Raw genomic sequence first — 22839 nt, 5'->3', positions numbered from 1 at the left:
AGACATACGGCATTCTTGTCTCCATTGGCCAGGACACAGAATATCAAGGTTGGAACATTGTCTTGCATTTAGAATATTACGTGTAGTTCTGATCACCTCATGATACAAAGGGTAGGATTTGACTGGAAAAAGGGCAGAGGAGAGATACTGCATAGGCTTGTTTTTCATGGGGTGATCTGATGGAGGTGTATAAAATTATGAAGTCCTGAAAGTAATGATAGAATCCTTTTTCCCAGTTTGCCATAGGTTCACAGTGAGAAGGAGTTTTAAAAGGAATAGGAGATGAAAGTTGTTTTGATATCTGGAATGCACGACCAGAGGAGGAGGTGGAATCAAATATAATAACTACATTTATGAGGCAAGGTGCAGGATGCAGGAGCTGAAAAAACTTGGCCTGCGACATCATAGGCACCAGACTTCACTCCATTGAGAACACCTTCAAGGGTGATATAGCTCAAGCCACCCCACCACGCAGGGCATGCCCTCCTCACTCTGCTCCCATCGGGGAAAAGGTCCAGGAGCCTGAGCACAAGGACAGCTTCTTCCCCGCTGCAATCAGCTCCCTTACTTTGACTTTTCTTGCCCGATTTATTTATTGTTGGAAGGTGGTTGATGTGAATGTTTGCCGATGTGATGGTGCCGCAAAACGGTGAGTTTCGGGACTTAACCATATAACCGTTTACAGCACGGAAACAGGCCATGTCGGCCCTTCAAGTCCGCACCGGTTCACTTGAACAACTCCGTTCGCTCCTCCGCAAACTCCTGAGGAAGTAGAGGCTTTCTTCATGCTGTGGCATTCTTCTCCCGCATGTTATGCGGACCTGAACATAAACATCCTGCCACTGAAAAAGAAGCCCAGGCTATTATTGAAGCTGCTCGTTACTGGAGACGCAGGGAAGGTACTAGCATGGATAGGCTGAGTGGCAGAAGGCAAAGAGTGGAAATTCATGACCATCAATCCTGATTCTGATGTGGGCAAAAAGACTGGCATTTCTGTCCTTGGCCACCTTCCATTCAGATTCTGGTGAACATTTTAGTTCTCCTCGAGGTGCAATCATCAGGTTCTTTACCCTGAAAGCCGGTGGGTTGTGTGCCTCACCGGTTACTTGGGCACAGCTGAGATGAGCTGCAGCAGGGAGTCCCAGGGAGCGACCCCCCCCCCCCTCCCCCAGCACGGCGGGGCCCGGGCGGAGTGCGCGTGCGCAGCCGCCGAGCCTGGCCGCTGATGCACCGCTCGGCCCTCTGCCTGCTGCGGGCTCCTGGCAAAGCCCGTGTGCATGGCACCGACTGCAGCCCCGAGCCCTAACACCCACCCCGCGGTCGACCTGCTCTCTCCCACCTCACCGCAACAGGCCCATCTCCTCGCTCGCGAACCCTCTCGGGCGACCGAAGCACCTTCCGGCTCGGAGCGGGAGCGCGATGCCCCAGAGCCGGGGCCAGGGCTGTCCACAGGCCGGGGCCGCGCTGCTGCGTTGAATCCAACCCGAGAGGAGTGCGCCCGGCGGCGGCGGCGGCGGCGGGCGAAGCCGGAGGGGGGCGGGGGGGAGGGAGGGCAGGGGGAGGCGCTGCTCGTCGCTGCGGGGCCGCTGAGAGGCTGCGGCCTAGTCTCTGTGCGTCCCTAGTCGCCCCCCCCCCCCCCACCACTCCTCCCCCCGCTCCCCGCCCTGCCCTCAGACGCTCGGCTGGCTGAGACCCTCCCTCCATCATCACCCACCATGGCCGGGGAGCAGCCGGAGCGGGAGCCCGAGCAGCAGCTCCGCAGGCAGGAGGCCAGCGAGACTTTGCCCAGCCTGGTGCCGGGGCTGCCGGAGTCGGAAGCCAGTGCCCTGCAGCACAAGCTGAAGAATTCAATCTGGTGAGTGAAGAGAAGCGGGGCCTTGCTCAGAAACAAGTCCCTGCCTGTCCCTCCGTCCCGCCCCCCCGGGGATGGCCAGACACTGAGCTCCCCCCCCCTCGGGGATGGCAAGACTGAGCCCCCCCCCCCCCGGGGATGGCCAGACACTGAGCTCCCCCCCCCCCCCCCCCGGGGATGGCCAGACACTGAGCTCCCCCCACCAGGAGATGGCCAGACACTGAGCTCCCCCCCCCCCCCCCCGGGGATGGCCAGACACTGAGCTTCCCCCCCCCAGGGGATGGCCAGACACTGAGCTCCCCCCCCCCCCTCGGGGATGGCCAGACACTGAGCCCCCCCCCCACCACCACGGCCAGAAACGAGCTGCTTCTCTTGTCTTGATCCCTTGATTTTGATTTAAATACATTGTCATTTCCAGGATTTGGGTGAAACGTGAGAGTTCAGCCAAGTTTTTGGCGTTTATTTTACTCTTTCTTTCCCTCCCCCTTATAATTCAGTGTCAAAGGGCGTAGAAAGGAAAATGCGCCGGACACCATTTATTTGAGGTCATACTTATTAACTTTTTATAACAATGCCCTTGTATAGTATAACAGGACTAATCTGACAAAATACTAACGGCTGTGCACACTTTTAATTGCAACAGATTAGTTATTTACAGGCAAAATAGATGTATTAGTTTCCTACTTAAAACGTTTGATAGGTGAAAATGGAAGGCGAAATGCTCCAGGGGTTTTAACATGAATGTATGAAAATGTCCAGACCATTTATCGTGATGCATTTCTCACTCTGGTTGTTCCCTTTGCTTGGGGCTGTACTTTGGCCTGTGATCCAGTGCATCCCTTTTTAACCAAAGAAAATGTAACCTTGCGTTCAAACCCTCCCCTCCTCTTGTTCCAAGATAACCAATAGGATTTCAGTTTAGACTATCTGGGGATCCATCAGTTTTCATTGCTCAGTTGATCTCTGTTCCTTGATGACTTAGCCCCAGAGCTGTGGAATTGTCTTTCAATTGAAAAGTACATGTTTTTATGTCACCTTCTGAGGCTGGGAGTCAAATTTTGACTGATAATGCACGTGGAGTATCTTGGAATGTTTTAACATCTTGAAGATGCCACCTAAATAAAAAGCACTTTAATATTTTAGTCTACATCCCACTCGCATTTGTTTTTACACATTTCTCAGCAATCCAACACCTTTAAATGATTTAAGAACTTTAGTGTGGGTCATTTGTGATTAATACAAGAACATTAATCTTGGATATTTTGTCATAAATTCCTCTCATTTTCAAAAATTTCTGTACATCTTTGTTCACTACCCAATGAACTGGAACTCAATAACATGAAAGTCTGCTTCGTAATAGATGTTTTAACATTTATTAGTTATATATTGTGGTATGTTTGTGAAGGTGATCAGGCAGTAATTTGGTTTCTCATGGGTTTGATTGTCAAAGCAGTTTAATTTGAGTTCAGAATAAGTGTTTTTCAGTTCTTGGTTGGTCTGCCAGACGCAGCAAGCTTGCAAGACATGAAATGGATGGATAGTTCTTGGTCTAGTCAGCTTTCCTTGTTTGAGAATTCACCTAGTGGCGAGAGTAGAGCATTGCAACATTTTGGTGTTTCTGGCCTACCTTGCTCTTCCTAAAGTGAGCAAACTTATTTTATAATTTTGCACCTCTGTCACAATGCGATATGTCTAATAGAAGCTAATTGCAGTGCTGTACTTTCATATTGAGTTATTTATTTAAAAAATAAGCAATATTAATTGTTTTCCAAAGGTTGCGCATCCATTGCTTTGGCACTAGGATTTTGATTTATATGAAATACAACTTGTGCTTTGCATTGCAGCTTCAGGAAAATGTGGGCGAGGGAGGTTGATAGGAAGGCAATGAGAGGCAACAAACTTGAAAAGCATCCTTCTTTGTTGTAAGAAAATGTGATTAAAAAAAATTTGAGGTTGAGAAAAATTGCTGTCAAATTAGAGAGGAGTTTTTTTTAATGAATGTGAAAAATACATTACCTAAAATGTATGGGATTGTACAAAATGAGGGATTTGGCCACATTGACATGAGCAAGAATTGGCATTCTACCAGTTTCCTTTTGTTTTGGTTGATTTGGACAATGGGATTGTGTTACAGTATCTGAATTTGCAGATAATTATTATCATTATGGACAAATGCAAAAAAAAAATCAAACGGAAGTAATGCTCTTTGATGCATAAAGCCATGGGTGTAACCAACAAACACAGATTCTAAAGATTGGTCTTGATTACTGCACCTATGTTATGAAGTCTATATATCTCATTTGGATAGGACACTGGTCGTTTGGAAAGGGACTGTGAATAATTCCAGAATTAAGGCTTTGAACTTGAGAAAGAATTGGCAGGAGAGCACCTGAGCAGACTTTTATCTTGTGAGCAATTTGTTCTGTTTAAGTGCATAATATTTTAAATGTTGGCATAATTTGGATCCTAATCTGTTTTGCAATATCTTCAGTTCAAGAATAAGGGATGTAAAAGAAAATGGTCAAATGCCTGAAGCAGATTTAAGCAAGGAAATTAAGATTGACAAATTTTGGACTAGATTAAAAGATAAATTCATTATCTGATGTGATCAAGAGTTGTTAAAGTTAGAAAAGTAGTAAGGAAATTATTTGGTTGAACAGGTAGAGTTGTGGAATATTTATAATTTCTGCCTGAAAAACGATTGGTTCTTCTCAGACATTGTTCAAACTCCATGTATTTTTCCTCCCCATTGCAATAGTGATGCAGTTGGGACTCTGGGGACTGGAGATTTTGAAGCTTATAAAGCCCCCTTGATGGTGGTTGCAGGTGTATCTGCTTGTCACTGACAGGTAATTGCCAAATATGGAGTGCACAAAATGCATGTTGCTGGTTGATCGAGATTGCCATTGGACATAGGCAATGGCGAAGTTTGGCCTTGAAGTGTTAAAGATCATGGGGAATAATAGGAATTGGAGATGCAATTCAGTTTCCTTTTTGGTTAAGTCTTGACTTATTTCAAATCTGACACTCTTACAATACGTTGAAAGTTGAGGATTCCTATTATTGATTCTGCAGTACCTCTTCATGTATGGGGTATAATTGCAGATTGACATGGGTAGTTTCCGTTAACAATGTAGATTGTGAGCATTGTAAGATTTTTAATGAGGGCAGTATCTAATTATGATGTTAATGTTAGAGTTTATTGTCATATACGTTGTTCAATGTGCACAGAAATTATTTGTGCTGCAACGTGAACAGGTACTGTACTTCATTTTTAAAATTACAACAGTATCTTTTAAATTATAAAGATAATATATACAAAAGACAAATTGTCACCGTTACTACAGTGTAGGAAAAAAGTGATGTTACAATAGTGCAGGCAGTCATTTTTGTGGTGTCAAAGCAGACCATGGGACAAGGGAAGGTTTAAGAGCTGTGGAAATAAATTGTTCTTGAATCTAGAAGTGCTGGTCTTCGAGCTACAGTACCTTCTTCCTGAAGCTGTGACAAGGCTGATTGGGGTCCTTCATGATGTTACCTTCTTGAGGCAGCACCGCGCATGGATATCCTCAGGAAGTCAGAGCCTGTGATAGATTTAGCTGTGTTTGCCGCCTTCTGCAATGCTGGATAGTTGAGTGATGCGACCAGTCAATATTCTTTTGACAATGTACATGTAGAAGTGTAATACCTGTAGTGTGTTTGATGACATGTCAAATCTGATGCAAGGTGGTCTCTGCCTTTGACCTCTTGTGACGCAAGTGAATAGAAGTGGAGTCATGTCCTTCCTGAGGAAGGAGTTGATTTGTTCATAGCCATCTTCTCCATCACGGTATATAGAAGGGCCACCAGCTGGCAGGTGTTGAGGCAGGCCACCTTGCTCTTTTTATGCACGAGAATAATGCCTTTTTGAAGCAGGCAGAGACCTCAGGCCGTCATAACAAGTGGTTGAAAATGTCTGCAAAAATCCCATTCAGCTGGTTTGCACAGCTTTTAAGAATGGGGGTCAGATACACTATCTGGGCCAAACATTTTTCAAGGATTCACTTTCAGGAAGCTTCTGTTCTATCTGTCTTGAAACTTGGAGCACAGAGTGTAGTTTTAGACTTTTATGGATCCTAATCTAAAAACATTTCATTGTTTTCTTTAAAATAATAATTCTTTTCCCCTTTTGTATTAATAATGTAGAAAAATGCTGAGTGTGAATGTATTGTACTTTTGGAAGTTTACCCATAAAGACCTTCTGTTGTCTTCATTGTTAACATTCTCTAAGCAAAGCCTGCTGGAATAAATTGGCAAATCCTAACATGTAATTGTTATTAACATCAATTTTAATTGTAGCTAGTTTGAAAATGACTAAAATTGCTGCTGCTTTTGACTTCTGCCTGATAAATATTTCACTAAATAAGACCCATGTCATGTGCCTTTTGCTTGGTGCATTTGTGGATTTGTCAATTTCATGGGTAGTCTGGTTACAATAATCTTTGTTTTGACTAAATGCACAAAGAGCCTCTTATTTCATCCCATGGCCTGACCTGCTTTCCCCTGGGGATTGAATTTGTACACCTCAAGTCTCTCCTGACACTGGAAACTTCATAATGTCATGAGCGCATAACAGAACTATTCTCAGCAGCATTCAGTCTCAACACCACTTAAATCAGATGTTACAGTAATTTTTAAGTTGCAAATAGAATATTTGCATCCTCCAGAAAGCAGTGGTTATCAGGCAAGATTACTTTCGTTCCTGGTCCTTAAAAAAAAAAGTGACCCTGTATCTTTTTGACTATCTAACTTTAATTATTTCTGTACAACAGTTTGCAGTGAGTTTTTTGTCTTTTCCTTAATCCTTAAACATCCAAATACTTTTCATTAAAGATCAGTTTTAATGTAATACATTAAAAGGAAGGTGCTATGGTCTTGATCTGTTTTCTGAGCTTGTGGAAAGATGAGTTTCAATAGAAGATGAGCAAGGTGCTTAAGGGGAGATGAAACAGGTTGGCCTTGTTCTTGCTTGTGATTAGAAGGAAGTACATACAGTACATAAATGTGGAATCTGTTCTCCTTGGGGAGTCCAGAACCACAGTTAATAATCTCTAACTAAAGGAGCAACCACTCAGATAAGAAAAAAATATCTTCATCCTGATCATTGGAATTTGTCACCCAACACAACTGGAATCTCGATTACGGAGTATATTTGAATGAGGTTAATATATTTTTAGTAGGGATTGAGGAATGTGGGCTGTGCAAGAAAGTGGCACAAAGATAGAACGATTCAGATTAATTGTCAGAGTACATATATAATATCACATACGGCCCTAAGATTTTTTTTCTGCAGGTGAGACCACTTCTTGGTAGTGCAAAAAAATACACAGCATATAGATGTAAGCAAATATGGAACTAGCTGTAAACAGATAATGAATGTAAACAAACTGTGGAATCCAGAGAGAAGTTAAAAAATCTATAAAGTGCTCAAGAGTCCTTAAATGAGTCTCTAATTGAGTTTGTTATTGCGAGGTCTGATAGTGAAGGGGTGGCAGCTGTCCCTGAACCTGGTGGTGCAGTATCAGCCATGTCTTTGAATGGTGAAGCAGATATGAGGTGCAGAATGGCCAACTTGTTGCGACTTGCGGCAATGCTACTGAGTAAAGAGCCATCCATACTGCGTGAGGGTGATCCAAAGAATGACTATTGGTTTGAATTCGCCATGTCTCTGTGCTGGCCTGCCCACTTCTGGTGATGTACATGCCAGCTTCTGGAAGTGACATCATCACACCATGGAACTGGAGGACTCCTTAGCCCGCATGTGGCGCTAGGCATGGGCTCCTTCTCGGTAGTGAAGGGGAGCCTGAGCCATCTTGGACTGGCCACATGTTGCGGTGATTTGGCCCATTTACTCGTGCGGGCACTCAGCCTGCTACACCATACCCCCCCAGAATCGCCACCGTTCTCTGAGTGTTTGGGCAATCTACCTCTGTGTTGGACCCGGGGAGTCCAGGGCCGGCAGGTCGGAGTTCAGGTGCGCGACTTTGAGGCAGTTGACTGTGAATCTGTCCTGCGGCCGCCCATGTCCAATGTGAACACCACACTGTCTCTCGCAGTACCTTGAAGGGGCCTTTGTATGGGCACTGTATGGGGAGGGTCCCTTGCTGTCCTCCGTTAATGAAAACATAGTGGATGGACTGCAAATCTGCTGGAACATGGCTGGGTGGCGAGCTGTGTCTGGACAGAGGTGAGGGGGGGGGTGGTTGTCCGCCCGCTTTCTCTCTCATTCTGTTCAGGATGTCTAACGTGTTGGTCTGTGGGCCGGGGGTGGGGGGGGGTGTTGAAATGTAGGTCCCCTGGGATGGAGAGCGGTGCGCCTTATGACATCTCTGCGGACGATACTGGCAAGTCCTTCGGTGCAGTGCGGATCCCGAGCAGTGCCCACAGGAGCTTGTCCATCATGTTTGGCCCGGTTAGTCGGGCTTTCAATGCAGCTTTCAGGTGGCAGTGGAACTATTCGATCAGTTCGTTTACTTGGGGATGATCGGCTGTCGTAGGGTGGACCTGGCTGCCTCAGAATTTCACCAGGTTGGACCAGAGGGAGGAGATGAACTGCGCCTGGACGTCTGCATCCTCCTTCAGGATCTTAGAAAGCTGGGTGACGTCGAGCCATCTGCAGGTTGTGGTGTTAGAGGGGTGGGTCAACGTGTCGGCTACTACGTTGGCCTTGCCAGCGACATGGTGGATATCCATCGTGAATTCAGATACATGGGGAGGTGCCGTTTTTGTCTTGCCAACCATGGGTCCGAGACCTTGCTCAGTGCATAGGTCAATGGTTTATGGTCTATATAGACAGTGAACACTCTCCCCTCTAGCATGTAGCGGAAGTGCCATATTGCCAGGTAAATGGCCAGCAGTTCATGGTCAAATGCACTGTATTTGAGCTCTGGTATTTGCTGGTGCTTACTGAAGAAGGCGAGGGATTGCCAGTGCTCATCGACCCATTGCTCTAACACCGCGTCCACCGCTCTGTCTGAAGCATTAGTTGTGAGGGCAACGGAGGAGGTGGGATCTGGGTGTGCCAGTAACGTGACCATCACCAGTGCTGACTTGGTGGTGTGGAAAGCCTGAGTGGCCTCCAGCGACCATTGCCGAGTTTGACGAGGCCGAACAAGGGCTTCGTTTGGGTGGCTGCTCCTGGGGGGAAGCAATGGTAGAAGTTGACCATCCCCAGGAACTTCTGTAGTCCTTGGGTCGTGCTCAGCTTATGGAAGTTCTGGATGGCCTCCACCTTGTTGGGTAGTGGCGTGGTGCCCTCTGGGGTGATGCGATACCCCAGGAAGTTTATTGTTTGCAGGCCAAATTGGCACTTGACCGGGTTCACTGTGAGCCCGAACTGTTGCAGTCTGTCGAACAGGCGGGTGAGGTGCATCCTGTGGATGCTGGATTCGGGGCTGGCAATGAGGATGTCGTCTAGATAAACAAAAATGAAGTTGAGATTCCCTGCTGACCACGTCCATTAGCCACTGGAATGTCTGGGCCACGTTTTTGAGTCCAAAATGCATTTTTAGGAATTCGAAGAGGCCAAAGGGTGTGATGACACTGGGGTATACAGTATTTGGTGGTACCCCTTTACGAGGTCCACCTTGGAGAATACCCTGCAGCCCTCTAGCTTTGTGGTGAAATCCTGAATGTATGGGATAGGGTACCTGTCCGGGGCGTCGCCTCGTTTAGACATTGATAGTCGCCATATGGACACCAACCATCAGAGCTGTCCTGCACCATCTGGAGTGGGGAGGCCCATGGGCTGTTGGAATGGTGGATGATCTCCAACTCCTTCATGGCTGCGAATTCGGCCTTGGCTTGTTGGAGGTTGTCTGGCGGGAGGTGCCGAGCTTGTGCATGTACCGGAAGTCCGCAGTCTCTGTGGTGCTCTAAGTCATGTGGCGGGTTGGAGCCATGGAAGTTCGGTGCCAATAAAGCCAGGTATTTGGCCAGTAGGGGGGCGTACTCTTCTTTGTCCAGGGTGGATTCCCAGTGGCAGGAAAGAGCGCCTCCGCAGGGTGAGGAGGAAAGACTGGAATGTTGTGGCGTTTACTAACAGGCATCTTGTCATGTCCACTGGCAATTTATGAGCCTGGAGGAAATCCGCTCCAAGTAGTACCTGTCCCATGGATGTGATGGTGCATTCCCACTGGAAAGCAGCATCTGCAATGTGGATGGTGACCAGGCGGGTCCCACAGCTGAGAATGGAGAACCCGTTGTCTGCTTGTAGGGAAAAGCCTTTGGTGTTGTGTCTCGCCTCAAAGTACATGGATGGGATGAGGCTAATCTGTGTCGATGAGGAAATTCCTCTTGGTCCTCTGGTCTCTGAGGCAGAGTAGGCCTTTCTGTGTGCCAACCTCCAAAACCAGTATCGGCAACCAGCCAGCCCGTTTTCCATCGCTGCGATGGTTTTGGCAGTGGGGCATGAGCATGGGTGTGGGGGGGCGGGGAGGGGGAAGATGCACTGCTAGGTCTTCCTAGCAGTGGTAGAAACAGTACTCGCTGTTCTTCACCGCGCGCCCTTTATATTGCCGCTGTGCTGCAGCTACCGTTGGTGTTCTGGTGTACTGGACGGGGTGGCGGTGCCAATTGCTTAGACTGGTTGCATGTGGAGGGAGCTCTGCTGTGGCGTGTAGAACAACCTGTCTGCCTCCTTGGCTACAAGGTGCAGGGTGCTGAAATCCATGTCTGAAACTGATAAGGATATTTGTACTGGTAGTTTCGAGAGGAATTAGGACTCGAACAGGAAACGGTCTGTGTGCTCGTCTGCCAGGGCTGCCATCTCATGCATTAGCTCGGAGGGGTTTCTATTGCCCAGGCCCTGCATATTGAGGATTCTGATGGCACACTTGTGCTGGCTGAGCTCTATAGGGTGTTGAGGAAGAAATGTCAGAAACTGCTCATACTTGTGCTCCATGGATGGATTTTCTATGAAGGAGCTTACTTTGGCAGCTGACGACATGCCAGAACTTGGTGTCCTCTGAAACAATTCCCCTGATGTGGAACTGTGACTCAGTCAGCTGCAGCTATTTCCTGGGCTGGCTTGTCCAGAATGGCAGGAGATGTACGCCCACCACATTGGTTGTAGGCGCTAGGACTGTGAATTCAGCCGGTTGCTGCATTCTTGTGTGATCAGTGCTAGTTCCAAAATGCTGGAATTATCAAGCTCACTACTGTAGTGACTGCTGTGGCAGCGCTACTGACTAAAGGTACGTCCACACTGCGTGAGGTTTGAATTTGCCGTGTCTCCACGCTGGCCTGCCCACTTCTGGTGACATACCCGCTGGCTTCCGGAAGCGATGTCACTCTCCGGCTGGCGGGCCACTACACGGAAGTGGAGAGAGAGCTTCTCGGTGCAGGCTCCTCAGCAGTGAAGGGGACCCTGCATCATCTTGGACCGGCCACGTGTTGCGGCGATTCAGCCCTTTAACTCGTGCAGTCGCTTGGCCTGCTACAAACTATTATTTCTTGTGTTTATCTTTTTATGTTCTTAAACATAAAATGAGACTGATGATAGGCAATGCCTAATTCTGAGGAAGAAATTAAGTGCAGAATTTTTATGTTGCAGCATCACGTTTGCCCTTATGTTCATGTCCTTTGTTCAGAGACCAGGATTTAAAAAAACAAAAATGGTATTTGTAAGGTATTGGAAGTATCACCCATACAGAAGGAGTTTGATCACGTCTTGTTCATTTAGAGCAACTTCTGCAAATGATTTCCATTGAGAATTTCAGTATTTCTTTCAGACCCAATATCTACCTAAATAAAACATTCTACTTTGAGATTTTGTTAAATGGGCTATTGAATTTTAAAAAAAACTTTTTCATTTGTCTGTTGTGTGACCCTGAATTGCATTGTTTACTAATTTGCTGAGTTTTGAGAAGGCAAGAAAAATCTTCCACTTTTTATACAGAAAGCAATTCATTCAGAACAAAGGAAAATGCTTTAATGGTTGAAACTGTGGTTCAATCAGGTCTGATTTTAAATGCAGAAAACAATGAAAGTATTTGGGTGAAACACCATCTGTGGAGAAGACAAATATATTTGAATTGGTGACTCTGTAGCATTTGCAAGTACGAAGATCAACACGCACTCCAAAGCTTTGGAATCAAGACTGGTTTATTGCACTGGTCATTGCGCTTATATGGGCCCCAGACACTGATGTCAGGGCCCCAAGTCATCAGAGCGCTGGCCTTGGATTGGCCGGTGTTCCTGCCATAGTTCCCCATCTTCCCACTGTGCGGGAGGTCACCTTGAATGACGACTGGTGCCACCCCAGTTGGCGCGACCACCACGTTTGTCGGCCATTTTGTGCGTCGGTCCCCGACTTCATGTGCGGTCCACCACACAACGCTCCCAGAACCAGCGATCGGGCTGTTGATTTGTGTTGTCTTCCCCCACGTCACGGGGGAGGAGTGGAGTCTGGCTCGTTACAGTCCAGATATGCCAGTTTCAGGCGGTCAACATTAAAATCTCATCCTTACTGCTGATGCCAAAGACAAAGGTGGAGCCATTGTCCCTGATGATCCTGTAGAGCCCCTTGTGGGGTCATTGTAGGGGGGGGGCGGTGTGTGCCCCTTCTCACAAGTACTGATAAGTCTTTAAGTCCCTGGGGATGTTATGTTTTGGCTGGCTGTGTGATGGGGGTTGCTGCAGCACCAGGGACCCCAGTTTTTGCCAAGTGTTCTTTTCTTGAGGGTTGCTGTGGGATTTTCCGGGTGCTTATCAGGTCCAGGAACTCCCTCGGAATTATTAAAGGTGTGCCGTAGACCATCTCTGCTGCCAAGGCATTGAAGTCCTCCTTTGGCGTGGTGCAAATCCCCAACAGGACCCAAGGCAGTTCGTCCACTTGGGACCCTTGAGCCAGGTCATCAAGGGTGCCTATGAAACCTCTCCACAAATCCATTGGCCTGAGGGTGATAGGCCATAGAGTGGTGGAGCTGTGTTCCCAGGATGTAAATTGTTGCCCCCCTATCTGAGGTTAGGTGCTCTGGGACCCCGAATCTGGACACCCATGTGTCAATGAATGCCCTGGCGCAGATTTCTGTGTGATATCAGCCAGTGGGACTGCCTCAGCCCACGGGAAACTGTTAATGACCCCAATATGACAATATGTATGTGGCTGGACCCACACTGCACTGGTTCAAAGGTCTGTGTGAGTGCCCTCGTGTGAATCTGTACTTGGAGGACTGGCAGTTCGTGCAGGTTTTGGCCCATTGCCTGACCTGCTTACAGAGGCCTTACCAGACAAACCTGTTGGCTATCATCTTGACCATGGCTCAGATTGTGGGATGCGCCAGGTTGCGAATGGCATCGAAAACCTGCTGCCTCCATGCGGCTGGGATGATGGGGCGAGGGCTCCCAGTATATATGTTGCACAGCAGGTTACCTGGGCCATCAGGGACGTCTTTCACCCAGAGATCAGAAACGGCTGTCCTATACCTGGGGATCTTAAGGTCATGCTGTTGTGCTTTAGCAAGGGCCACGTAGTCGACTCCCTGGGACAGGACGTGTACCAATTTGATTGCGCAGTGTGATAGAACGACGGCTACCACGTTTATTTTCTCCACGGTGCTGTATGTCCGTGGTAAATTCGGACAAGTAGGACAACTGTCTCTGTTGTTGGGGCAATCACAGGTCCGATACCTTATGGAGGTGAAGGTCAGCGTCATGTGATCAGTGAAGACCTTGAATTGCTGACTTTGCCAAAAAATAACAGAAATGTCTTACCGCCAGGTAGAATGGCAGTAGCTCTCGGTCAAAAGCGCTGTATTTGAGCTCTGGGGGGTGGAGGTTCCTGCTGAAAAAGGCCAGGGGTTGCTACTGGCCTTCATTGGACTGTTCCAGAACACCCCCTACTGCTGTGCTGGAGGTGTCGACTCCAGCAGTAGGTGCCTCTAGTCTGGAGTGGACCAGGAGGGTGGCGTTGGCCAGGACGTCTTTGGTGTTCTCAAACACCATTGAAGACTCATCGACCCAGATAATGTCCTATAACTTGCCCACCATCATCACAGAGATGGGTCGCGTGATGCGTGGTAAATGTATTTCATACCGGTGAATTCCTGTAGCCCTTTTACAGTGCGTGGTTTGGTGAAGTGCCGGACTGCCTCAACCTTTTCAGGGAGGAGTGTAGCCCCATGTCTGTTTATTCTGTGCCCAGGGACTGTCGGAGTGCTGCACAATCCCTTACTCCTCCTCCATTTTTGTAAACTCCTCCTTCACCAGGCTGAGCTTTTCAGCAGGGAGTCAGTGTGCGTGGAGTCGGGGGGCCCTCGGTCAGAATATGGTGCTTTACCCCGTGCTTTGGCTTGGCCATGGAGAACTGTGGCGCCACTATTGAGGGGAACTATACCAGGATGCGGGCAAATTCATTGTCCAAAAGTGTTATAGAGTCCAGGTGGGGAGTGGGTAGCTTGGCTTCTGGCGTGCACCAAGTGCCATCACTTAAAGTCAACAAGCAAGCAAAGGGCACGAAGGAAGTTGGCCGCCAGGAGTGGTTGATTCACTGCCGTGAGGGTGAAGGCCCATGTAAAGCGGCTATTGCTGAACCAAAGGTGAATGTTGCAGGGTCTGAATGGAGGATTTGTCGGCCCTCAGTGCTGGGCCTTGCTTTCCATTGTGGGTGTTGAGGCCTGCAGGGGGTAGGATGCTTATCTCGGTGCCAGTATCGACCAGGAAACACCTGCCCAACAAGGAGTCCCAAATGTAGAGGAGGTTATCACATGAGCCAACCACTGCAGCATTAACAACAGTTGGCCAGAGAGTTTCCCAGAAACCCGCAGGGTGGGCAGCATCAACGGGCCTCCGCACCCCATCGCTGATGATAGTAGCAGAACTGTCCTGAGGTATTAATTTACCTCTCTGGTCTTGGTCCTAAGTGAGTCCGCGCGGATGATCATTGCCTCTGCTTGATCCATCATCTTCAGGTCCAACTGCTGATTAGTCCTGTTGGTGTCACCAATGTAGCATTTGTGTAACACGAGCAGGGAGAAGAACAACACACACACCAAGGCCATGGAATTGAGACTGGTCGCGCTTATATGGGCCCCAGTTACTGACGTCAGGGCCCCGTGACTTCGGAGCGCCAGCCTGGAATTGGCCAGTGTTCTCGCCAAAGTTCCCCATCTTCCTGCCATGTGTGAGGTCACCTGGGACAATGACCGGTGTCACCCTCAGCTTCGTGCAGTTGCCGCATTTTGTGTGCAGGCCACTATAACCCTTCATTATGAAAGATAAAATCCAGAAATACCTCAACAGATGCTTCCTGGCCTTTTGAGCATTTCATTTGGAGAACCATTGGATGCTAAGAACTTGTATGTTGACTACTGTTAGAACCTTAGAATGTTACAGCACAAAACAGGCTATTCGGCCCTTCTAGTCTGTGCTGACCACTATTTCACTAGTGCCACTGTCCTACTCCCACTCTAGACCTCTCCCATCCATGTATCTATCCAATCTATTTTTAAAACTCAAGATCAAACCCTTTCACCACATCAGATGGCAGCTCATTCTACACTCCCACCACTCTGAGTGAAGAACTTTCTCCTAATGCTCCCCCAAACCTTCCCTCTTTTGGAAAACTGTGACCTTTTGTATTTATCTTTCCCAATCTAAGTGGAAAAAGCCTACTTATATCCACTCTGTCTATACCTCTCAATCTTGTAAACCTATCAAATCTCCCCTCATACTTCTTCTAAGGAATAAAGTCCTAACCTGTTCAATCTTTCCATATAACTCAACTCCTGCAGACCCGGCAACATCCTAGTAAATCTTCTCTGCACTCTTTTCATCTTACTGATCTCCTTCTTTTAGTTAGGTGGCCAGAACTACACACAATACTCCAAATTTGGCCTCACCAATGTCTTAAACAACTTCAACATAACATTCCAACTCCTATACTCAATACTTTGATTTATAAAGGCTAAGATACCAAAAGCTTTTTTTTTAAACAACCCTGCCCACATGTGATGCCACCTATCTATATTCCCAGATCTCTTTACTCCTCTGTACTCTTCAGTGCCCTTCCATTTACCGTGACTGTTCTACCTTAGTTTGCCCTTCCAAAATGCAACACCTCACATTTGTCTGCATTAAACTCCATCTGCCATTTTTTGGCCCATTCTCCCAGTTGGTTCAGATCCCTCTGCGAGCTTTGAAAATATTCCTCGCTGTCCACAACACCTCTTTATCTTTGTGTCATCAGCAAAAACCTGTTCATAGACAGCAGGACTGTCTTCAATACCATAACCTCTGACAAACTCTCCCAAACTTCAGAGCCAAGCCATCAATGACCCCCTCTACAACTGGATCTTTGACTTTCTATCCAGGAGACGCAAGCAGTAAAGATGGGTAACATCATCTCCTCAAGGATGTGTACTCTACAATATTCCCTCTACACCCAGTAAATATAATTCCAACTCTATCTTCATAATTGGCGATGACAACACAATAATGGGATGAGTATCAGGTAACGATAACGATAAGATTAGAGAAATGCGATTGGAAATCTAACAGCATGCTGCTAAGATAACAATCTCTCCTCTCTCTTCTGTTCTCTCTCTCTCTCTCTCTCTCTCTCTCTCTCTCTCTCTCTCTCTCTCTCTCTCTCTCTCTCTCTCTCTCTCTCTCTCTGTTCCCCCCCCCAGAATACCCAACTGTAAAGCTGCCTATTCTACCCCAATGCAGCTGTTGGGTGACCACCTGAAAGTGGAGAACTTCGCCCCGAGGAGCACTTACCTAACCCTCCTCGGGTAGATATTTTCTCTGGCTTGGAGCATTCCCCATTGCACCTGAATGCAGCATCGTAAATGCAGCCCAAGACACAATCCTTTGAAGATATTTAATATCCTATTAAATATTGTTTCTCTCGCCGTCAGGTATGTAATAATTTAACAACAGCGCCTTATGTTTAGTTAGTAACTTAAACATCACAAAGTGTTTATTGGGTTTAGAAAAAGACTACTTTGAGGCATTAGATTACATAACCAAAAACTCGGTAAAAAATAGTACATTGGTTCCAAAACTCAAAACCTTGACAGCTGAAGGCAGGGCTGCCAAAGTTGGCACAATTAAATGCTGACAATTAAAAGAGGTCAAAGTTATAGGTCTGAAGATATCTCAAAAGAGATACAGGGCTTGGTGAGGGGAAGGGAACACAGCAGTGACTACGGCCACAGTCCACAGGAGCCGCGTTCACTTGGATGCGGCTCTCCTTCAGCTGGCACATTCAGGTGACAGAAAGGTGTCTTCTTCGTGGCCACCTGAACGTCCCAGCTGCACCTGCTGGCGCATTATCTGTGTCCGAGCACCTGAAAGCGGTTAATAAGGAAATTATCATTGACATGAGGAAAGGGGACAGAATCGACACCTCTGTCCAAATTAATGGTGCTGAAGTCAAAAGAGTAAATAGCTTCAGGTTCATAGGAATAAATATATCCAGCACCTGACTTTGAAAAGCATGTTAATTTTTATAATTTTAGAGATATAACACTGTAACAGGCCCTTCCAACCCATGAACCCATGCCACCCAAATACACCCAGTAAACCTAACAACCCTGGATGTCTTTGGAACTTGGGAGGAAACTGGAGCACGTGGAAGAAACTCAGCGGAGAACACGCAAACTCCTTACAGTACTTGATTCGAACCCAGGTTGCTGGCGCTGTAACAGCTTTGCACTAACTGCAATGCTATTTGTGCCGCATAACCTTAATGAGACAGTCAAAAAAGCCTTCTTTCAAGTTCAGATTTGTTATCTGGTTGTATAAGTACAACTAGATGAGTCTGTGTTCTTCAGTCCTTGTTGCAAAAAAACATGAATGCGCTTATAGAAACAAACAATTCATACGCAGTACCTGTATACATTTATAAAAATAAAGATTGTTGAATAAATAGTAGAGTCTTGGAGGGTTTGTATAAGCAGTTCATCCGTTGTTCAGCAGTCTCACTGCCCTTGGGAAGAAGCTATTTCTCAGCCTGGTGTTTCTGGCTCTGAAACGTCTCTTTCCCAACCTGCTGAATTTCTCCAGCGTCGTTTTTACTTCAATCACGGTGTCTGCAGATTTTTGTGTTTTACTTCCAGTAGCTGGAAGATGGTTTCTGTGAGCCCTCTTGAGACAATGATCCCAGTAGATCATGTCAATGGGTGGGGGAGTGAGACTCCAGTGATCATCTCTGCTGCTCTTATGGTCCAGTGATTGACCTCTGACCCATAGCTCTATAGCAATTGTACCACACAGATGCATCCAACCAGGATGTGCTGGATTGGGCTCCTGCAGAAAGTTGGCAGAATGGTGGTCTTTGAAGGCAAAGGAAGTTCGGTGTGTCCCTTTTGCCCTCACCAACTTCTACAGATACAGCATCATATGCATGCATGCTGAATGCATCAGTGTGGTACAGGAGCCACTCTGCTGAAGATCAGATGAAGCCGAAAGTAGTGAATTCAGCTCAGAGTATAACAGAAACTTCCCTTCCTCCATGGACTCCATCTACATCTTGCACTGCTTAGGAAATGTAGCCAACAAACTGAAGGAAACATGACACTCTGGGCATGTTCATCTCTCTCCTTCCATCAGGGAGAAGGCTTAATGTCGAGAAAGCACGCACCAGCAGGTTTAAAGACATTTTCTTCCCCGGAGCCATTAAGCTCCTGAATGAACGCAATAATTGTGCTGCACTTGCTTGGTGCTAATTGATCTTTTTCTTTGTAGTGAAACACAAAAGTCTGCAGAGGTTGTGATTGTAGAAAATAATAGAGAAATGCTGGAGGAACCCAGCTGGTCTCGCAACATACACAGGAGCTCAACATGTGCAACTGCTTCAGACCTGAACTGCCTTAAAGGTGTGAGCAAAAAGCAGGAGGGTGCCTACTTTTCATTGTAATCCTATGATGTTAGAGATAACTTGTGTGCTTTTTGCAGAAGAACCCTTCTCACTGTTGGTATTTTGTGTTAAATAAGCAAACCTCTTTCAAAAGTCTGTTAGATTTGTAATATCCTTGTGGCTTTTAAAATGAGGCTGTTTAATTTTAAAAATGAAAAAATGATGCTACCATCAGAATCCTTTTATTATCCCCTTTCTTCATAATGATGACATCCCTTTCAAATAATCTTTCTAAAGAAATGTTTTATGCTATTTCCATCCAACTGTGAGAATCTTCTCCAAATACAGTGTGTCTCCATTAGTGAATCTTGAATCCCAATTAATTTTTTTCAATTTAAACCTGCGACTTCTTAAAAATCCTTGGATTTTTATCTCCATAGATTTACCAAGTCTTTTAATGTGTTTTGTATCCTTTTAAAGGCTTGTTGCATTCGCAAAGTTGAAGATAGTTTTGATATTCCCTTCAGCCGGTTCAGAGACCCAAGAGAAGATCAAGGAGAATTTCCTTTGTGTTATGCACTTATTTTTCTAATTCTTGTTGGGGCTTCTCAGATTATGTGCTTTTGCTACTTGAAGTAGTCCAGGCCAGTATTCTTGTTTTTGAAAGAACTAGCTGTTTTTTTTTCTCCCACAAACAAAGTTGCATTTTTGTTTTGTCCTTTTCAACATTTTCAATGGTGCTTTTAAAAAAAATTCTGGATGATATGGTTAGCTTGGGATAGCATGGTTGGCACCGTCCTATACTGGATCAGCAATCTGGGTTTGAATCCACTCCTGTAAGGAGTTCGTACGTTCTCTCTGTGTCAACATGGGTTTCCTTGAAGTGCTCTGGTTTCCTCCCAGTTTCCAAAAATGCACAGGTTTTGTAGGTTGTATATAGCTTGGGCTCGTCATCTGGATGGACCTGTTACTGTGGTGTATCTTCAGATTTTAAAAAAATGTAAATACATTTCTAATTTCTCTGGTGATTTTTTTTGGTATATGTGCACAATTACATGGATTCTGTATGTGTAAAGTTAAAATGTTGTTCCCTGTGTTTTATTGTGAAAATCTTCACAGGAAGAAGATCAAGTCAAGTTATTGTCATCTGATTGTGCAAGAACAATTCGATGAAACAGTGTTCTCTGTTCCTCGGTGCAAAGCACATAGACACACAACAAGACATAACATATACAGACAAACAATACATATGCAGGACAAGTATTTTATGTATACTAATAAATATTGTTTTGTACAAATGACAGTCTCAGATGGATAGTGTGATCAGTTCCATCACTGTATTCAGCATTCTCACTGCCCATGGGAAGAAGCTGTTCCTCAGCCTGGTGGAGCTGGCTCTGATCCTCCTGTATCTCTTCCCCAACAGGAACAACTGAAAGATGCTGTGTGCAGGGTGGAAGGGGTCCTCAATGATTTTGCCCACCCTCTTCAGACAACAATCCCAGAAGATCACCATGATGATCTGGTCCTTAAAAAAAAAGGAAATCTTGGTGGACCGACTCAAACCCTACCAGTCTTAAAAAATTGTAGGATCTTAATGCAGTTGTGTTGATAAAGGGATTGAATGTCCTGATTTTTGCAAAAGGACTTGCTGTTGATAAAATTTGCTGCAGCTATGATGATCTTTGCTAAACTGAGCTCATGCAGAAAACCATATAATCTATTTTATTCAAATGGCAGTGTTTGGCCTCTCAAAAATTAGGTGTGTGTTTGCTCCATAACCAAAGGTCAGGGGAATTGGGGCAGTTTTAAAGGCTTCCTATCAATTTACAGCATGGGTATGTCTTTGCCTTTTCAGATCCCTGATGTTGCCACTTGGGATCTGAATAGTCATTAGTAACTATTTAACTGCTGACAGGAAAGTTTGCAACTCGAGTATATGCCCTGTCTTATCCCTCTGGTATGGGCAAAGGTTTCATTTCCAGTGCATTTCAGGTGAGCTTGGTTCCAATGTTTGAACAGCAGATGCTGGAATTTAGAGCAAAGGAAAAGCAGTTGGAGGGAATTTCGGGTCAGGCATGGCAGGTTGGTTCCTCCAGCAGTTTTTTTGTTCCATATGGTTGGATGGTTTGTGTAAAAGTAAAGCAGACAATATAGTCAATGTGCAACTCTATGACAATCCTTGGTATTTTGCCTTAATTTGGAAGATGTGTTCACTTTCTAATCAATTCTTCCGGCTTTGTATTGCTTCCTCAGGAGAATAGGTGAAGTAAAATGAAAGGAAAGATTAAACTATTTCCTTCAACTTGTCTCCAGATTTTGTTTCCAGAATCTCCATTCACCTCACCTGTTTTCTTTTGTGTCTTCCCTCTCTTATCCATCAATTACTTCCTGCCTGATGGACTGTGCTCTCCCCCCCCCCCCCCCCACCATTTTATTCAGGCGCCTGCCTACATTTTGCTCATACCTTGATGAAGGGTTCAGGCCCAAAATATTGGTTATTTATAAAGTACACTGACCTGCTGAGTTTTTCCAGCTTTGTACTTTTACTCCAGATTTTGGTGAAGGGTTTGGGAGTAGCAGAAATGTTACATTTTCTGTTGCATGCAAGGAGAAGCTGGAGGGACTCAGCAGGACGGGCAGGTTCCATGAAGAGAAATGGACATGTGCTTGGGGCCCTTGAGTTTTCTGATGTCCATCTTTGTAATTGCATGGGATCCTTGGGACCACTTTGCTCCTCTTTTGTGCGATTCAAAATGTGTAAGTAGCAGTGCTTTCCCAAACTGGATTGGATGTTTTCTTTTTATCCTAGAAAAATTATAACCAAATTTCTGCTCCTACCTGCAAGCGCATCTTGTTACAGATCCACAGGACCCTGCACATTCCGTCTAGGAAGATTAATTTTGGATGATTTTTCTACAATCCCAACTCCATGGAATATATGGATTAAATACTTTTCTTCCGGTTTAAATGACTGAAAATTAAATATTCCTGGAATTCCTCCCAATTAATTAGTTTTCCTCTTTAACTCACTTTTCAATATATGAAGACCATAACACCTAGAGATTCCATTCACTGTGATGTTGGAATGATTAGGCATACAAGATCCTTTGCTCAGAACTATTTCTGTCTAAATTTCCTTGTAACCTATTTTCTCTCATGTTCCATCATCTCCATCGGTCCATAATGGATGATACTTAACCCTATCAGTCAGCATATCTTTGGGATGCGTGAGGAAACTGAAACACAAAGGTAAAGGTAGAAGGCACAAATTCCACTTCCTCATGGACAGCAGCCAGGATCAGGAGTAAACTTTAGAACTCTGTAGCAGCAGATAAAAACTTTAAAAAAAAAAATAGCTGGACCTCAAAATGTAATTCAAGTTTCTCATATTTATTCTGAGTGTTACCACTGAAGCTATATACTCTGTAGCGGCAGCCAGGAGTGGAGGGGTGGGGCTTCACATTCGAATTGTCCCTGTAAAGCCAGCCAACCACAAGTCCCAGGGGCCAGTGCAGAGATGCTCTAGACCCCCTCCACTTCAGGGATGAAGCCCATGGGCTGAGAAACGCGTTGGAAATGTTATGACGTGACTTCTGGTTTCGGAACAGCCGAACTGGAACTGACTTAAAAAGTGGTCTGAAGAGAGATTAAAATAGTTATTTGCTGGTTACAATGTGAGTGAGTGTTTTTCTTTACAGCTCTGCCTTGAAAGGCACCACATTGTTGACCCCAACGGTTCAGACATCTCTGAACCAATACAATGGCCGACAAACCAGCGCTGAGTGTGGTGGCCATTAAGCTGCCAGAGTTCTGGCCACACAGACCACATGCGTGGTTCATTGAGGTGGAGGCACAATTCAACCTCCGCAATATCACCAGTGAGGCTACAAAATTTTGGCACATCTCATCGCTAGACGAGGAGTTGGCAGAAGGTCTGTACGAGGCTTTCAAGGCCCATCTCCTACGAACTTTCACTGACCAAGCTGAAGAAACTTGGGGGCAGGTCCCCCTCTGAGTTAATGACCAAAATGCTCACACTAGTTCATGGACACTCCACATGCCTAATGTTCAAGGCCACGTTCTTGAGAATGCCTCCCCCGTGATATTGCCTTGTTCATGTCCAATGCAGACTTTTTTGACT

At 45.8% G+C, this 22839-nt stretch overlaps 1 protein-coding gene across 3 annotated transcripts in view; it reads left to right on the top strand.

The window, feature by feature from the left end:
- The first annotated feature begins 1208 nt into the window (after positions 1-1208).
- The window catches only part of LOC138749900 (DNA-binding protein RFX7), an 83833-nt gene continuing 62202 nt past the window's right edge, over positions 1209-22839 (top strand). For 2 of the 3 annotated variants that reach the window (XM_069911931.1, XM_069911930.1), the window contains exon 1: positions 1209-1855. In XM_069911931.1, coding sequence (XP_069768032.1) covers positions 1716-1855 — 140 coding nt within the window. In that variant the 5' untranslated portion in view covers positions 1209-1715. The remainder of the gene's footprint in view (positions 1856-22839) is intronic. The other variant, XM_069911932.1, reaches the window with a different exon arrangement.

Source organism: Narcine bancroftii, chromosome 14 (assembly GCF_036971445.1).
Source record: "Narcine bancroftii isolate sNarBan1 chromosome 14, sNarBan1.hap1, whole genome shotgun sequence".
In the NCBI taxonomy this organism is placed as follows: domain Eukaryota; kingdom Metazoa; phylum Chordata; class Chondrichthyes; order Torpediniformes; family Narcinidae; genus Narcine; species Narcine bancroftii.
The sequence above is the reverse complement of the archived record's forward strand: the minus strand, read 5'-3'. Positions and strand labels throughout refer to the sequence as shown.